At 50.0% G+C, this 16,611-nt stretch overlaps 5 protein-coding genes across 5 annotated transcripts; 2 read left to right on the top strand and 3 right to left on the bottom strand.

The window, feature by feature from the left end:
* Positions 1-1,891, top strand: ALTATR162_LOCUS3393 (uncharacterized protein; the record flags this gene model as incomplete). Its single annotated transcript, XM_043310999.1, has 3 exons — positions 1-155; positions 210-448; positions 507-1,891. The coding sequence occupies 3 exons, from the start codon at positions 1-3 to the stop codon at positions 1,889-1,891; spliced, it is 1,779 nt and encodes a 592-aa protein (XP_043166934.1).
* A 139-nt stretch (positions 1,892-2,030) lies between these two features.
* Positions 2,031-3,185, bottom strand: ALTATR162_LOCUS3394 (uncharacterized protein; the record flags this gene model as incomplete). Its single annotated transcript, XM_043311000.1, has 4 exons — positions 2,031-2,069; positions 2,115-2,207; positions 2,260-2,474; positions 2,528-3,185. The coding sequence occupies 4 exons, from the start codon at positions 3,183-3,185 to the stop codon at positions 2,031-2,033; spliced, it is 1,005 nt and encodes a 334-aa protein (XP_043166935.1).
* A 436-nt stretch (positions 3,186-3,621) lies between these two features.
* Positions 3,622-5,591, top strand: ALTATR162_LOCUS3395 (uncharacterized protein; the record flags this gene model as incomplete). The annotated part of the gene is made up of 7 exons (XM_043311001.1): positions 3,622-3,629; positions 3,685-3,713; positions 3,767-3,907; positions 3,958-4,355; positions 4,402-4,475; positions 4,537-5,369; positions 5,455-5,591. The coding sequence occupies 7 exons, from the start codon at positions 3,622-3,624 to the stop codon at positions 5,589-5,591; spliced, it is 1,620 nt and encodes a 539-aa protein (XP_043166936.1).
* A 123-nt stretch (positions 5,592-5,714) lies between these two features.
* On the bottom strand, positions 5,715-6,788 carry ALTATR162_LOCUS3396 (uncharacterized protein; the record flags this gene model as incomplete). Its single annotated transcript, XM_043311002.1, has 1 exon — positions 5,715-6,788. The coding sequence occupies one exon, from the start codon at positions 6,786-6,788 to the stop codon at positions 5,715-5,717; it is 1,074 nt and encodes a 357-aa protein (XP_043166937.1).
* Positions 6,789-14,156: 7,368 nt separating this feature from the next.
* ALTATR162_LOCUS3397 (uncharacterized protein) lies at positions 14,157-15,089 on the bottom strand (the record flags this gene model as incomplete). The annotated part of the gene is made up of 1 exon (XM_043311003.1): positions 14,157-15,089. One exon carries the CDS (start codon positions 15,087-15,089, stop codon positions 14,157-14,159), a length of 933 nt encoding a protein of 310 aa, XP_043166938.1.
* Positions 15,090-16,611: the final 1,522 nt, after the last annotated feature.

Genomic DNA, 16,611 nt, shown 5'->3' on the forward strand with positions numbered 1-16,611 from the left:
ATGCGGTTGACAGGGATCGTGTTTGCACTTGCGCTTGTTGTGAGGTCTTGCGCTGAGCCGATACAGCGGACTGGGAAAGCACCGAAAGTCGATCTAGGCTACGCTGTCTACGAGGGGAGTCATGATGCCAACACCAGTATCGACATCTTCAAAGGGTAGCTTGTCTACGTAGGGCTTCTCACGACCCAGAAACTGATCATATTCTACAGGATTCGGTATGCCGCTCCCCCACTCGGCAAGCTCAGGTTCGCTGCTCCTCAAGCCCCAGCGCTCAATAGAACGACAACATTAGCTCTAAGCGACCCTCCAATCTGCCCACAAACTGGCGCTTCTTCAGAAACGCCAGCTGCATACGGCTTCACCTCTGCGATTGGGGATGAGGATTGTTTGTTCTTAAATGTATACTCACCAGCCAACGCGAAGAATCTACCTGTGTTCTTCTGGGTCCGTAAGTCACTATATTCACAACGAGCAAATTACCCTTGTAAACCGCTAAAAGCATCAAGATGGTGGAGGATATGGTCTTTTCAGCGCCTCTGGACTGGACCCTACCGAATTCATGAACACGAACAAAAATGGCTTCATAAGCGTCATAATCCAATACCGTCTAGGCGCTTTCGGCTTCCTTTCGAGCCCTGATGTAAAAAGGCACGGTGCCCTCAACGCTGGACTCCTTGATATCAACTTCGCATTAAAGTGGGTACAAGCAAATATCGGGAAGTTTGGGGGTGATCCTCGTAAGGTCACTGTGGCAGGCGAGAGTGCAGGGGCAGGCGCTGTTCTATACCAAGCCCAAGCCTATAATAGAAAGCAGAAAGAGAACCTCTTCCGCAATGTCATCGCGGCAAGCCCATGGGTGCCGTACCAGCACGATTACAACGATGAAACGCCCACAACAGCATATGCAGAGTTTGTCGAAGCCTCCGGGTGCTCATCGAAAAAGAATACTATCGAATGCCTCCGCACAGCCGATACCGTCGTTCTGCAGAATGCCAGCGCGAGGGTTTCCGAAGCTGGACCTTTTGGTACATTTGCATTCCTGCCCGTAACGGACGGCACATTTGTTAAAGATCGCCTCTCTACATCTCTACTTTCCAAGTCACTGAAGGGAAAGCGTATCTTGACCGGTAACATGGCGAACGAAGGCGTACCACTCGCGCCACCAACGACACGAACACTACAAGACTTTCGTGACTATGTGAATGAGACGTTTCCCAGTTTCTCTGCATCTGACAAGGGCCAGTTGGAGGAAATATACTCGTTCCCTGGTGACACCCTTGACGTGAAGCCCAACGCCACGCGCTTCGCCACATCTGGTATGGGCGTACCTACGGCAGTTAACATGAGTGAGTTTGGGACGGGGAACCAGCAACGCCTTTTCAACGTCTTTGCAGAGTACGCCTTCGTCTGCCCCAGTTACTGGGCTGCTGGAGCTTTCCCGGAAGGTTGGAAGTATCAGTTCAGTGCGCCTCCGAGTTATCATGGGTATGATTTGCAAGCGCTGTGGAGTGGGACCCCGACGCCCGGGGAAAGCTTCAAGCACGCTTTTCATAAGACATGGGGAAACTTCATCACGAAGAATTCACCGGTTATAAGTGTGGAAGATGCGAAGGGTGGTGTCGCAAATTCCACGATCCTGCCTGCAGTTGGATATAGTGGGAGCAATATCCTGTGGCCAATGTGGAACGAGAAAGAGCCGAAACTGCTGAACTTGAATGCTACAGGGGGTGTTCCTTTCTTTGTACAAGCGACAGAAGACTTATACTATCACACATATAGCGATCCAGGTGTCAGTAACCAGATCAGTTTGGCCGATGCGAATGCTTGGGAGGGTGGGAGAGGTGAGCGATGTGAGTTCTGGAAAGCCATGGCTGCTAAGGTGCCGTATTGATTGTGAGAGTAAACATGGAAGTCATGAAATGTGTCTAGAAGATGGAAGCTATGGATTAAGCTCGTTCGTGATGCTACGTACGTACAAGCCATTTGCTTGTCGCAATCAAGCACATGGTGGTCATACATGGCCAGCAGGTTTACACTCCGTCATTGAACTCATAGTCTTTGTCCCATCGCTATCACAGTCAATACAATGCGTGTAGTGAGTACGAATCACTTACTGTATCCCAGGGCTTGCTGCCATCGACGAACCTCAGGTCAGTACCGACTCTGATCACGTTGTTCGGGTCATAGTTCAATGTGGATGCATGTATCTAAGCACTATCAGTTACAGTTCACGTATGGTCATCTATTGAGCGTGCTCACCGTGTATGGGGTGTGCAGCACCACGTCCCCGGCTTCGTAATTTGTCACTAACCACCGCCTATCAAAGGTATCCGAATATTCTCGTGGTCCGTCGGCGAGCAATCCCGTTGATAGCATGTTCTGGTTGAATGCATTCTTTGTTTCTTCCTCGCTCAAGCCAGTTTCTGCTGCCTTACGGTCGAACTCTGCCTCCACTTCGCGGCCTAGTGTATGACCTGCAATAATCATCAACTTTGCCGGATCATTCATCGAGAAGTAGATAGCCCACCATTCTCCAAGTAGATGAGACCGCCGCCAGTCAAGCTCACATCACCCATTGGTACCCAGGCAGTGACACTGGTAGGCTCGCCGTGACGGAGGAAAATCTGATCATAATGTACGCCGATAGCTTTGTTTCCTGGCGTGTTGTTACGCAGCAAGCTCCTACGAACACCTAGAGTGTTGTTGCCCCACCCTGTCATACGGGCGATGAAGTCTCTGAGTATCGGATGCTTACAGAATGTCTCTTTATACCAATCTGCATAGTGCGCCTCAAGCGCGAGGCCGACGAATCTCTCCGCGGTCGCTTCTCCAGGCTTCCCGTTTCCAGGAACTGCACCAGCTCCAATACCAGGGAAGTCTGCAGCATCTTTTTCGGAATCAAAGACACCTTCTACTGGCTGGGTACCAGGCTTCAGCACGCCACTTGGCGCAAGCATCTTGAAGTACTCTTTACGGGCTTCCAGGACATCGTCCCTTGGTAATAGCCCTTTCAAGTAGACATACCCGTCTTCATTGTAACGCCGGTGCAGCTCTTCCATGGGCATATCTGGAGATGACTCTTTCAGCTTTCCTACTTGACTCGGTCGGAGCAAACCATCGTTTACGAAGAGTTTCTTGCCATCGAGACTTGGCACGTCTTGCTCTGGTGATAGTGCATGAGGCATAACGAAAGGTGGGATAAGATAGCAGCAACCTTCGAGTACCCACGGGTCTGTATGGAGAACAAACGACAATGTGTTCGTAAGGCTCTTTAAATAATGCACGTGTAAAGTAGAGCCCAACTGTCACCTTCTCTCCGGGGCTGTTACGACATGATGAGGAGAAACTTACCTCTTTCGGCGCAGCCAAATTGTGGGGTAAGGGGTGGGGCAGGCGGCGCTGAGACGCGCTATCCGGATTTTTCGTTACTGCGCGGAAGCGATCATCAATGCCCGTCCTTAGTAACAGGCCAGGCGTGGTTGGACACCACCTTGCGCATCTCGGCGGGCATTTCTTGTCCTGGACTCCATCGTGCAGCATTATCGCGCGCGTCCCAGCTTCGTAAATCAGCCCGCACGGGAATCCTCCGCTACTCCATAACCACGTTGAGGTCTATCGCAAATGCCATGGTACGAGATCTCGCGTCCTTTGCGCGCCAGAACGACATCGCTTAATCATTTATAGCAATCGATGCCGCACGCGTCATTATCGGTGTAAGCTTCGGTTAGTGGACTATAGGAGATGTCGTACTGATGATCTCGCGTAGGTGATGGCAAACAGCCGACATGTGGGAGGTGTGAGCATGCTAAGAAGGAATGCGTTTATGAGAGCGGTAGACGATTTCGGCGGTCGTCGATCTCCGATTCTTTCAGCGTCGAACAACCATGGGTCTCTTTCCCTCCACGAAGTAGGAATTTATCAATATTTGCTGCGGATCTTGCTGACACCATTTGCCAGTCCAATTCTTGGACGAATCAAGCGAGATTCGCTCTCAATATGTTCAGGATGGCTACTCTCCATTTGGCAGCCCTTCAGTACACATGCCATCGCCGAGCGGTACTCCTGGAAGTGCCCAGGGCACTGCTTTGACACCAAGCTCAACTCTATTCACTCCAACAGAAAATCTGACAGTTCTGTCATTACTGAATTCAGAGTCTCCCGTGCAACCGCAGACAACAGCACCTCCAGTATTGCGTGATCATCGAGCGAACACGAGTGCATACCAGCCACACCAGGATGAAGGGGTTAGTACTTTCGTCTACCAGCAACCTCCTGGGGAGCCTGTGCTGTGGCCCCTAGAGCATGAACAAGAAGCAATGCTACTCCAGCACTATATTGAGAATGTCGCTTTATTCGTACGTACTTCTATTGAGATAGAAGCACCTCACTGAACATTGCTAGTTTGACATGGTTGATACTAGAGATCATTTCGGGGTCCACATTGTCCAGATGGCCAAGCAAAATAGCACTTTGATGTATGTACAGTCTACACCACGGACATACGTTGATCTTTGGCTGACTAACACTACCATCCAGGAATGCCATCCTAGCGTTGTCTGCTCGTCAGCTTAGTCGAACCACCGACTTTGATCCTTATATCGCAGACGCTTACTATCAACGCTGCTTTGATACGTTGATTCCAGCACTGAATGACAACGTCACTATCAAAGAAGAGCCACTACTTGCGGCCACCGTTATACTACGGCTTTTAGAGGAAATGAATATCTCGATCATCGGATCTGATCCTCAGGGTCATTTGTTCGGTACCCAGGCTATCATTCGCGCTGCTGAACAATCATACGCTGCAACATCTGGACCGGATCGACGACAGGCCATCTACTGGGCTGCTTTCCGTCAAGAACTCTGGATCTCATTAATGACGCAACGAGCGTTTAAGCTGCACATCTTTCCCGCCGACCGTTCGCTCGAGCCGGCTAACGATTCCATCTGGGCTACACGGACGATTGCTCATCTCGGCGATGTGAGCAACTTCGTTTTTGGAGAAGGCAGAAACAGCATTGCTCGCTACAATCAACTAATGGACGAGAATAGATCTTGGACACAATGTAGGCCTGACAGCTTTGATCCGTACTACTTCCGCCAAGATAGGGATGGCAGTGGAAGGAACTTTCCAGACATTCGCTTCCATCAAAAGACCCATGTCATGGGCACTCAGTACAACCTTTTGGCTCACATGCTGCTCATTGTTCATGATCCGACAATCCCTCAGCTTGGTCCAGCACATAAGGCATCACGCGCCGTGGTGGACCGAACGGTACAAGACAACGTCCGGACACTGTGTGGTGTGGCGCAATCAAATTCCAAGTGGTTTCCTTGCAAATTTGTTGCTTGTTTCGCAATTGCCTTAGGTAAGTTCAACTCGATTCAAAACACGACTTTAAACATCAACTTCCAAGTACATCATTTACTTAACGGTATCTCTAACACGTTTAGTTGGTGATCGTTTCACGCTTCGTGAGGATCAAGAGCAGCTTCGTGACTTGTGGTACGCTTGCGAGCGATCACATGGCTTCCCTCCCACAGCCACCATCGCACAACTTGAAGAGTCCTGGGGCTGGCATAACTCTTGACGATTAGGAATGACGCCACCACCTTACATCCTTGAAGTGGCTTTAACACATGCCTGCGCTTAAACGAACCCCCGGCGGTTTGGATTGTGCCTCCAGTCAAAGTATGTTTGGATCTATTTACCATCATCTACTTTCCTCGCCGTACTCATCACCATGATATCCTGCCCCATAGAAGGGTATCATATCAACGGGTATACCTGGTTGTAGTCTGCGATGGTTGCCTGCATTTCTAGGACCCAATGGGCCCTCATATCTAGTGAAATGACGGATCGGTCGGCGATGTCTCGGTGGCGACTTCTCCTTGCCGTCATTCGTGATGCTATCGAAAACCATCGTCGGCGATTTATCGGTGGGAACCTTGGCCTTGATCGCCTGGTAATTCGTTACGACCAAGACCAACAACGAATTCGCTTCCACACGCCGTGCAAAACTTTTCTCCAAACACTTTTTCAATACTTCACTCAATTCAAAGGAGTAGCGGGGGCCTGCTGGTCGTCCTTCGTCCCATGTTTGACCCTTGGGCATACTTTTGCTCCATGGTGTCTTGATTCCGGTACATACGCAGAGGATGCTGAGCCCCAGTTGCCAGATGTCGGAAGCGCCGCTGAAGAATGGCATCTCTGGAGCGTCGAACCCAGGCGTCCCTCCTGGCTGTATTATCGCGTGTTCTCGGCTACGCTCCAGTGCCAGAATATCTTCAGTCACTGCATAGCCAAAGTCAGCAAGCTTTGCTACTACGTGACCGTTCATAATCGTCAGCAGGATGTTGCCAGGCTTGATGTCTCGGTGGTAGATTCTGCTCCAACCGGATTGGAAAATCTCGTCGTCACTCATGTCAGGCTTTGGGCCACGGTGACAATACGCAAGCGCAGTAGCCACTTGGTGGAACCAGTTCCATATCTTATGCTCGTTGACGTAAAAGCTTTGGGCGACCCCTTCTACCACGTCCGCCAGGCTTCCGACGTCGCAATACTCCATGTATACAGCCCCCGCTGGAATGGACTCATCGAGGAAGTGGTCAACCATCTTCGTAATATGGTCATGGTCCTGAATCTGGTGTAAGATTTGAACTTCTAACGGCGGCACACCGGCCTCGAATAATTTCTTGCCGAACCGCTTCTCGATAAATACCATGCCCTGAGCGCTTGGGTTGCTGCACTTAACTTTGCTTATGCAGTCGTTAAGACCTCCGCCCATAGTGCCGAGACGCTGGATTACTGTCCACTTTTCTCTCGCCTCTCGTCGATATTTTACGGAAAGCTTCTTACAAAGACTGGTCATCGTGTTCGCAACTACCGCCGTCAGATTAAAGTACTTGTAGTCAAGGTCAAAGCTAGCATCGAGAAGAAGTTTGGTTTTATATTGCTCCTGACAGCTACAGGTTTCAATGTAGGCACAGGGTTTGATTTATTTGTTCCATCAATTAGCTGTTCATTCCCACCTTCAACGGACATGCCATATGACACATATTGTGTACAATGCCATGCACACGTGACGTTCAAGATTCCTGAACACATCTGAGAGCCCCCGATGATATTGTCTTGTGAATGTGATTAGAGAATAACATGCGTCTCATAGCCCACGTTTGTCTTTCCGAGAGTCTCTGTGTGACGCAGAACTGCGTAGTATAGCAAACTTCTCAACTTCAAATAGTGTCGAGCATCACGAGCTTTTAGCCGCAGAATCCATACGGACATCTCTACTCAGTGATTAATTCGCTGCAACACGCTATTGAATGGCACCAAATCTGAGACCTCGAATACCTGTGAAAGAGAAGGAGACTAGCAAAGGAGAGCGAACGGTTACTGATCCATCCTCAAATGGTGTAGACATGCAGGATGCGCCACCAAAAGCGACCTCATTCCTCCCTCAAGCGACCGCCCCCGTCAATATTGGAAGGAGCTTATCACTGCTTGGCTCCCCTGGAGATTCTCTTTCTTCACATACCCTAGGCCATGAACCGCAACCTGCTTAGATACGCCCTTCACGCAGGCGATCTTCGCCCGGCCACCCGGCCCCTCTCGCGTACTCAGGAGTCCGCCTGAAACCTTCGCCCTCGGCTGATGATATTGCGAAGCGTCGGCCAGAGTACGATAATTCTGTTAGCCAACCACCCGGCTACGTTCACCATCCGGGTCCTGCTCTACGACAATCCAATGCCACAGACTGGCCGCATGGAGTGCTCAGTGGTGGTGCACTGATCCGTATTCTGGAGGATTTATCGCGTAGCTCTCGGCATGACCACCGGCAGGCCTGTATCTGGCTGGTATCTTTCGTCACACGCTTCGGCCGCATCCACAATCTCGATGGTCTCATCGTGACCAACGCGCAGGACATGCACATACTTGTGCTGGCGCACGGGTTCTGGCTCGGAATGAAAGATGTCCCGGCTAAGGGAGATATCTTCAGGGTGCCGGGGCTGGAACTGACAGAAAACGCTGATCCAGACTGGAAAGCCAAAGCGAGAGATAACCTCCCCGAGTTACCCAGCACGTACAGCCAGAAGCATTGGACGGCAGGAGAAGTACAGTATCTGTACGGTACTTCGATAGAGAGACCTAGAAAAGGGAAGATAGTCAGGGAGAAATTGTTTGACGGCTTGGGGTGGGAAAGGGACATATGGCAAGCATGAAGCATCAGAATTCGCTACATGTTCGGGCCCTACTATCACCCAACAACGGGCTGAGTAATCTGCACCCTGGGAGTCATAGCATATCAAGCGTATTTGCAGTGAACAAGACGTACGTAAGATTTTCCTAGGTGGTAGTGAGCACGTGTTCCCAAAACGAACAAGCTTGTAGTGGGAATGAACAGTAACGTCGAGGAATTGTGAGCAGCATGATTAATAGGTGCGAGATCATGGCGTCATCACTGCGAGTTACCAGCCATCTCTACGAGACGACAGACTAGCAGCTTGCATTCAGGTACATGTATACTTGCAAGTCAGTTCTCGACATCGGATCCCTGAGTCATTGCCCTCACACTCTACGAGGTAGTTGGAGGGTTTTCGCGTGCAAACAGAAAAGCACCAGGATCGCGCAACACCAAGGCTTGAGAGTGCGATTTAACTAATCAACAATTACCAAAATCATCGTGAACGCATTTGAACTAACCGATGTCGACTAGTCGTCTATGTAAAGTCAAAACTGCTTCCAGTAGCTTGTATGCGACTCTGACCAAGCTGCACCTGCACGCTCACCGTCCTTCTAGGCCCATGACCCTCCTCACCCCATCCATCTTTGTTCTACAACACATTGTGATCTTCATTGCAGCTTTCATTATAATATTTACCTATCTATCGATTCCTTCATTTTCTTCTATATGCACAATCTTCTATTTTCATACTTACGTCGATCGTTCCGGCCCGCGTATGCATCTCACCTTCGTTTTGCACAGCCTCACTACCGGGTTGGCGGATATGATCATCCTTCACAGGTCTTGATAACGGTAGTAGCAACCGTCCCTTCGTCCAGCATAACGTTGCGCCCAGGTTGGCGCATCCTAATTGCATAGGATGGTCGTTGGGCGGAGGGGCGGGTGTGTTACCTGGGAATGGCATGGTAGGTGGGTGGATTGTGGTGATCCCCGCATTAAGCCTTACATGCAGCTAGGTCTGGTATGTAGCATCGCCACTTGGGCTCTTTGCACATCACACCACACGTTTCGGTGGGTAAAATTTCATGTGATGCATCTTGCGAGATTCCATCTTCGGTCGGAGTCAATACAGAATCCTGGATCCATGTATTGCATAGCCGATTGTAGTACAACGTTCGCAAAACAAGCCTTTTCGCCCCCAAACTCCCCGCATATACTATGTTCTTCTTTGGACCTCACATGCGTTCTAGTGCGTTTTTGGGTACTTCGGTGCTACCACTAATATAGTTAGACGAGCATGAACTGGTCAGTTGACGATGTGGGAATGTGGCGGTTGGCCGTAGGATGACAGTCACGTTGTCTTCTCTGATCTTACCGAAGCAAATGCTGGGGTAGTAGATCAGACAAGGAGGTACCAGAAGCCTGGAAACAGAGTTTGATTTACAGGTCAAATCTCATAGGTGCGTATTATCGATCATGATCATTCAAACCCTTGTCACATGAAATAGTCACTGACCGGGTACATCCCGTAGTCAAATCTCCGATCCGGACTGTTGGACAAATTAGTTCAACAGACACGAGGCTTTCCGCAAGGCATAATTCCATTGCTTGGTCTGCTCTCGTAGGGATTAGTGCTTCTCTAGCTGACAACTTCTCGTTCGCTAACAACACACTAATCAAGCGGTGCAAGCTAGCTATGAGGATGTATCTTGTTCGTAGATATTCAATGGAATGCGGGCGGAAATGCTGCTTTAGGCTATTAAATACATTGCAACGTCTGCTTCGAGAACACGTCTTCTTGTCTGCGTTTACCACGTTGCCCGCTCTGACTCCTACCATGGCAGCTACAACCGCTTCGGGAATTGCGTCAATGCAAACAGTCTTTTGGCGCATAGCATCGTAGTCTATGCAGGGGCTATTTTCCCCTTTCCGGCTATCATCCATTTTGTATAACTCGCTTGGGTATAATATCAAAATAGTCAATATAGACGCACCGTGTCCCGGTAGCTGATCGTGGGGGCGGTGCCGCAATTGGACAGTATCTTCGTAATACTGCCGCAGTCATACGCAGTATGTGCCCGCTTCGCTTCAGTACCCACATGTATAGAGACAATTAGGCTGTCAGATTGGGAACGGGTGACTTGAACGATGGTTCAGCGTCAAAAGGCCTAGGTGTCATCTGGTATCTCAGGATACTTTGAGCCGTCACTGTGCGGTATAGGGTATGGATCTGACCTACAGACGTGCCTTTCGTATGCTGTCGTGGAAAAGAGTAGAAAATGGCCAATATGGAATAGGATCTGCTTTCAGATGCTCTAAATAGCTCTCAATACTCTGCCTCATGATCATCTGCGTGTGCCTCGCCATCTCGCCTCTAGTTCACGAGCCCTTGCTGACGCTTCTTGTCTCTTCTTCGCCGCCATCTCCGCTTGGCTCTGTTGATAATCTGGAAGTTCATCGTCAGACCCATGAGGATCGTTCAGCCCCAACATATCTAATTCCGCTGTAACGGCGCCCATGTGCGATGGTGATTGCCATTGCTGGTATGCGTCGAGGGGCTGATTGAGCACAGGCAGAGTATGATTCAGTGCAGATGTTGCTCTTGACCACATGAGCGGTGGTGGCTCGAAATTCTGCCAGTCGTCTCTTTGCTCTCTTTGAGGTTGTCGTGTCGGTTGTGTTCTTGACGAATCCTGAGGGTTTTGGAGGGGTATTGGAATGATGTCAGCAGTAGTTCGTCGAGCGAAGAGTGAACCCTGAAGCTGCGGTGGACCGGTTGGGGAAAGGGGCTCGGCGTCGTTTGGCAATCCAGTCATCGCTTCCGCAAAAAGGTGAAACTGAGAAACATCCGTAAATGGCTCTGTGGGTGAAACCCATGTTGTATGAGGCCGTGGCCGACTATAAACATTATCGCGTGCCGTAACGCCGAGCGTAGGTTCGGGAAAGGTACGGGATCGCGGAGGTGATGCTGTCTCGAAGTAGGGATTCGTAGAAACTGCACGCTGCTGTTGGGGACGAGTATACTGGTGTTGCGGTAGTGGAGAGTACGGCTGATACTGCACCACATCTGAATAGTCGGACGCGGAGGAGTGCGCTCGTGGAAGGGTTGCTGGATCCTGGTGAGAAGACTGCCTGAACTCGTAGGGAGAACTCGGCATGCTTCGTGAGTAGCTATGCCTATGATGACCATTCGTATCCACGTGCAGGCTAGTAGAGTATCGATTTTGATGAGATGATCCGGGTCGGAGATGGTTTGACTCCATTTGACTCGAAGATTCGCGCCTGAGAAACCCGCGCAACGATGGTGGTTTGCGAGATCGCCTATCTTGGCCGGATGGTGACGGTGGAAGTGGCTTGTTAAGGTCCGAACTGGTTGTAATAGCAGGTATCATGGGCGGAGTAATCGCACTAGTAGAGCACACGCTGATTCGTTGCGATGTTGTTTGGTACGCCGATTGTTCTAGCTGACAGTCATGATCATCTTGCCGCCTTGTCGAAACCGGCATAGTTAGCCACAGCTCGTTTCCGCTCTGCATTCGAATAGAACGGTGATCGTGATATGTCATGTATTCCTTGTCTCCGTTGTGCTATGGACCAGTGTTAATGCGTAGAAAAAATCGACTAGAAGCTGTGACCAGCTTGTTGGTAGACGGCAAGTCCTCAAGCTTATAGTTGAGAGATGTTGGCGGGATCGTCAGCAGCTGGGCGTCGGGTAGCATGCTAAAGAGAGATGTATCGTATGCAGATGTATCAAGGCTGAAGGCAGGGATGTGCAGATCAGGCCTAAGAGCTTGGTGTTGAATGTGGAGGTTAGGTGCGGCTTGATGGCGTTGCGCTACTGCACGACTGTAGCATTCGAGCGAGTTTAAACGATGCTGATAGCTGATTCGCAAATCTGACAGCTCCATTTATTCTGTGCTTCCGAGATCCCGAGTGTGTGGTATCACCAGTGTGGAACAAGAGCGATGTATATGGTCGGGAAGGTTAGTGCGGCGTGGTAGAGGGTGGCGGTGGTTGACGGGCGCAGGGGTAAGGCGTCAGTTGGTAGATTACGATGTGTAGATGTCGGAAGGGAGTGTCCTTACAGACAGGCCTGCAGAGTGCTTGAATTATGCATATTCTAATCGTTCCGACGGGGCGAAGGCAGAAAATAGTCCCATTCAAGGACAGGTCTCGACGGAAATGGGTGCGAATTTGGAAGAGTCCATATCTGGGATCATTTGAAAGGATTTTTAGACGATTGCTGGCCTAATTCTTCAGGCCAAACGCCAAAGCTTCGGGAGGCTCGTCATGTTCAGTACGGGTACGGCACACGATGACCCCTTCCAACGCTCTCACATCGGTGACATAATGTTACCGAACTGCAAACGGTGAGGCTCAAGACGGTATGTGGTCACTCGACCTCTGTACAGCCAGCCGCTCTCCTCAGCGTTCAGCGCATGGAATTTCATCGTGCTGAGGGAACGCGCCCAGCGGCAATAATCCTACTCTAGGTATGCAACGAGTTGGATGTGTGGCAATGCGTAACGGGAGAAGCGATCATCAAGGCCCAGATGAAAGGCGGAACGCGTGCACTGCCTCTCCTAATTTTAGATAGAGGGCACGCTAAACTCTAACGTGGCAAGCAACCGAGGCCGCCACATACTCCTGTGTTCGCCCACCGTCGTACATCCCCCAACCATCAGTATCGCCTTGGACATCACCACACCTTGCTAACGGCAGCGATAAGTGTATCTCGATGTTTGCGTTCTTACCTCTCGCTAATCGGCCCCTGATACCATGTTTTCCGCCAGGCAGGACCTACGTATGCTGAGCTTCGGAAGCGCACAGGTGCTGATGCGCGTCGATGCAAACAACCCATGACAAGCATCAGCCCGTCATTTCATTGTCTCGTGATGCTTTCAGCTGCAGCGACAACAATGCAGCATTGATACCCCCTTTTCATCATTGCTGTATTGTGGTATGCCAGAAATGTCCCGAAAGTCTGTTATCATCAGTTGAGAAACCACTTTTTAGCCGGGATCTTCAGCATGACGCTCATCAGTAAGGCAGACTTCTTCATCACCTTCCGCTTTGATATTATGGCCTTGAAATCAACACTCGCAATGTGAAACGGCTGTCAACGCCCGGTCAAGGCGTTACAATGCTGGCATAATCGACTCCTTCGCTCCCGCAACAAACCCGCATCCCAAACTACCAAAATTACGATCGATCTGAATCACAGGCATTCCAACCCTTCATTTTTTCATGTCACCAAGTTCCGCACGGCTGTGAGTGACCGTGGCGATCGATCTCGAGATATCTCTACTTGATAGCACAATAATCTCATCACATGTACAATCAAGGAGGAGGTGGTAACGAGGTCGACTTCCGCACATGCTGTACAGTAGATCATATAGAGGCAATAGGCCGCAGCATCAACGCGCAGACTCACTATGCTTTTCAACGACTGCAGATCTTGCGCACCGATACCAGGAAGAACTCCTGAACAATATGACAGTGGGGAGTGCATACAACCCTAGGACTGCCTTCAGCATCATCTCGGCGATGTACACTCGAGTGACTGCAACAACCGCAGGCTTAACTGCATGAAATGTATTATCGCGTTTGAGGTTTGAACAGCATAATGTGGATCCCCTGGGCGCATGCTACTCTCCATCAGCCCCTCATCATTGGGCCTTAGGCCGTCTGCTCCCACACTGGACTTCCTATCAGTAAACGCCTTTCGTCTGGTCTTCCCGAACTGCAGCATTGCATCTACGATCGGTAACGAGAGCCTTCTACCGCATGATGGGTCCTTCTAGTGGAGCTACAATGTGCTAAACTAAATAAGTCAGCCTGTGGTGGCCTTGCGACATCGCCTTAAGGCGAAGCTGATTTAGGTCGAGAATACATCAGTACGCAAGACACTATCAAGAATCAACGAAACGTGTCTTAAATAAACTCGGATTCTAATTCAATATCGCTTTCTCAGACTTCCGAAATAACTATCTTTGGCTTCTTTTGTACGCGCATAGGCGTCGGCTTCACCACCCTAACCTTCGCCGACCATGTATCAGACCGATCATCGAGCTGAATTCCTTTCTCCCCATACTCAGCCTCATATTCGCCTTGCAGTCTCTGTGCGAGTATATTCCTTGCGACCATTGCGTATCGCGCCAACAGGAACAGTGCGATCATTCCACCGGCATATCCCAGGACATGAAGAATGATGCTAACGTTGCCGTGAGCTGGATTCATCCACTCATATACATAAAACTCCTGCGTATAACGAGTGAGATACGCAAGGCCAAGATATATCGACAGGACCCCAAGGACAACGGAGAGATGATGCCACGGCAATGGCTCGGTAGCCGATAGTATGATCTCGGTTGCCGCAAAGACGCTGTTGAGGCCGTGGACAGATATGTTGATCCATTGTTCGAATCGTCCAGCCGGCCATCCAGAGTTCATGGTCCCCCAGAAGACAATCGTGACCAGGAACGGGAATGAAGTCATTGTAGAGTAGTACATGCTGTGTAATAACTGCAGGTATTTGGGCCAATTGTGAAGCCAAGTTCTTTGCCGAAATGCGTACATGAACGTATGTACGCTCGATACAAGGAAGTAGAAGCCGAGCGACCAGAAAGTAAGGTAAGTGAAGAAGCTAAATGACTGTCCGATGGCTGCATCGCCTTGTTGGATGGTGTAGGATCCGATGTTGACATCCTTGAGCTTAATAGTAGCTGTTTCGTTCGCCAGCCAGGTATAGCATGTTATGATCGTCGTGAAGCAGTATATGCTCAGTAGGGCGCGGATGCACGCGAGAATGGCTGGTGAAACAAAGTGCGAGCGAACGAATGTGTATGACAGGTCGAAGCCGGCCCTGGGTACACCCCAGGCTTTGTAAGTGAACAATTTCATGATAGTGAACGTTGGGCAGGGAGTTATCGAAAAGAGCGAGTGGAGTGCCGATGGCTTGCTATGAATGTTTGATTCCAACTCGGTGTTAGGAGATCATCCAGTCGTTACAAGTGTTTCGAGAAAAGGAATGTGTGCATGATATAGGGATAAATCGCCGAAACACTGTCGAAAGGACTTCTTACCGCACCGATGTTTTGTAGGACTGGTACAGCAAGCCACAGCAAGACTCTCAGGCCAGCAACCCATTATCCAGAGACGCCACAATAGTCCCATTGTGCGCCAACATCAACGTCTCAGCGCCATTATTATGCAGAGGTCAGCGGCTACCAACCACATCGCCTTTGCAGTACTGTTGACTGAATCATTACGGCAGCCCTACGCTCCACACCACGTGTACCACGCGTTGTGATTCATCAGCCTTCCTTGACGATAGCACGATGTCAACCCTCTGGCGCCTGCGGAGCTTCCGATGGCGTTCACAGAAACCTACCGGTCTTGGAATCATTATTCGTTGTGATGCCGAAATTGGTTATTGCTCAGGTGGGCCAATGGCGTTAGCGAAGGCGTAGCGCTCGAAAGAGTGTGGTGTAGGCTGGATTAGTGCTAGCTCGAGCCAATCGCGCAGCCTTGCGGTAGCCCTGCTTTTCAGCCGCGTACTATGTGCGCCCAGATGTATCGAACAGCGCGGAGGGCGCGATGCATCGCGTGATGTTTGCATTCTGGCGGGTACTCGGAAATGCAAGTGATAAGAACGTGCGTTGAAAATGCTATGCTGGCGACAGCCTCATGATGCTCGGCCTAGCTCCGATGTTAGGCTTACTATGAGAATGCTACTTTTGCTCAAAGTACTACACCACCACTAGATTGCGACTTTCTCTAAGGTGAGATAACTTTCCCAGACCTTCGCCCTTCATGCAAACTTACGTTCCTTTTTGTATGCAGGAAAATTGTTGATCTCGGCTGTTTGCCCCCTTAAAAAAACCAGCGTGGCGTGTTTGAAGAAACGTCAGCATCCGCCATGCTATCTGGTACTGTCTCCAAGTTTCCACGACCTGAGAGCGAGATACCTCTTGTGAATCTCTTGATATGCGCTTCTGTATCCTTAGCTGCACTAATAAGCCAACAAAGTGGCAGTCCTCACCTTGTTCACTAACAAATTTCTCGACCGTGTCTTGCTTCTTCACGCAAACTACGTGTCAAGCGTACTAGAAGGTTCTGTAAAACGATTCTGGGCTTTATTCATGGGACATATACAATGCGCTTCAGAGACTCGGTGGATAAGATGATGCAAAGAGACCTCGGGCTATGAAGTGGTGCAACACTATTACTAGTCATTACAAGAACGTGCGTCGGTGGCGATCTTGGTCACAAGAGTGAACACGAAGTCAGATAAACACCCAAAACTGCCCCAGAACTTGCCTGGCTGCTATCCAGGCTTGCTTCTCTCGCTTCCATAAGTCCTTCCTGCCCTCTGTATTCATTCTCGTCATCGTCATCGTGGAGAGCGCACTGGGGCGCTTTC

This window comes from Alternaria atra (assembly GCF_907166805.1).
Source record: "Alternaria atra isolate CS162 genome assembly, contig: 22, whole genome shotgun sequence".
In the NCBI taxonomy this organism is placed as follows: Eukaryota; Fungi; Ascomycota; class Dothideomycetes; order Pleosporales; family Pleosporaceae; genus Alternaria; species Alternaria atra.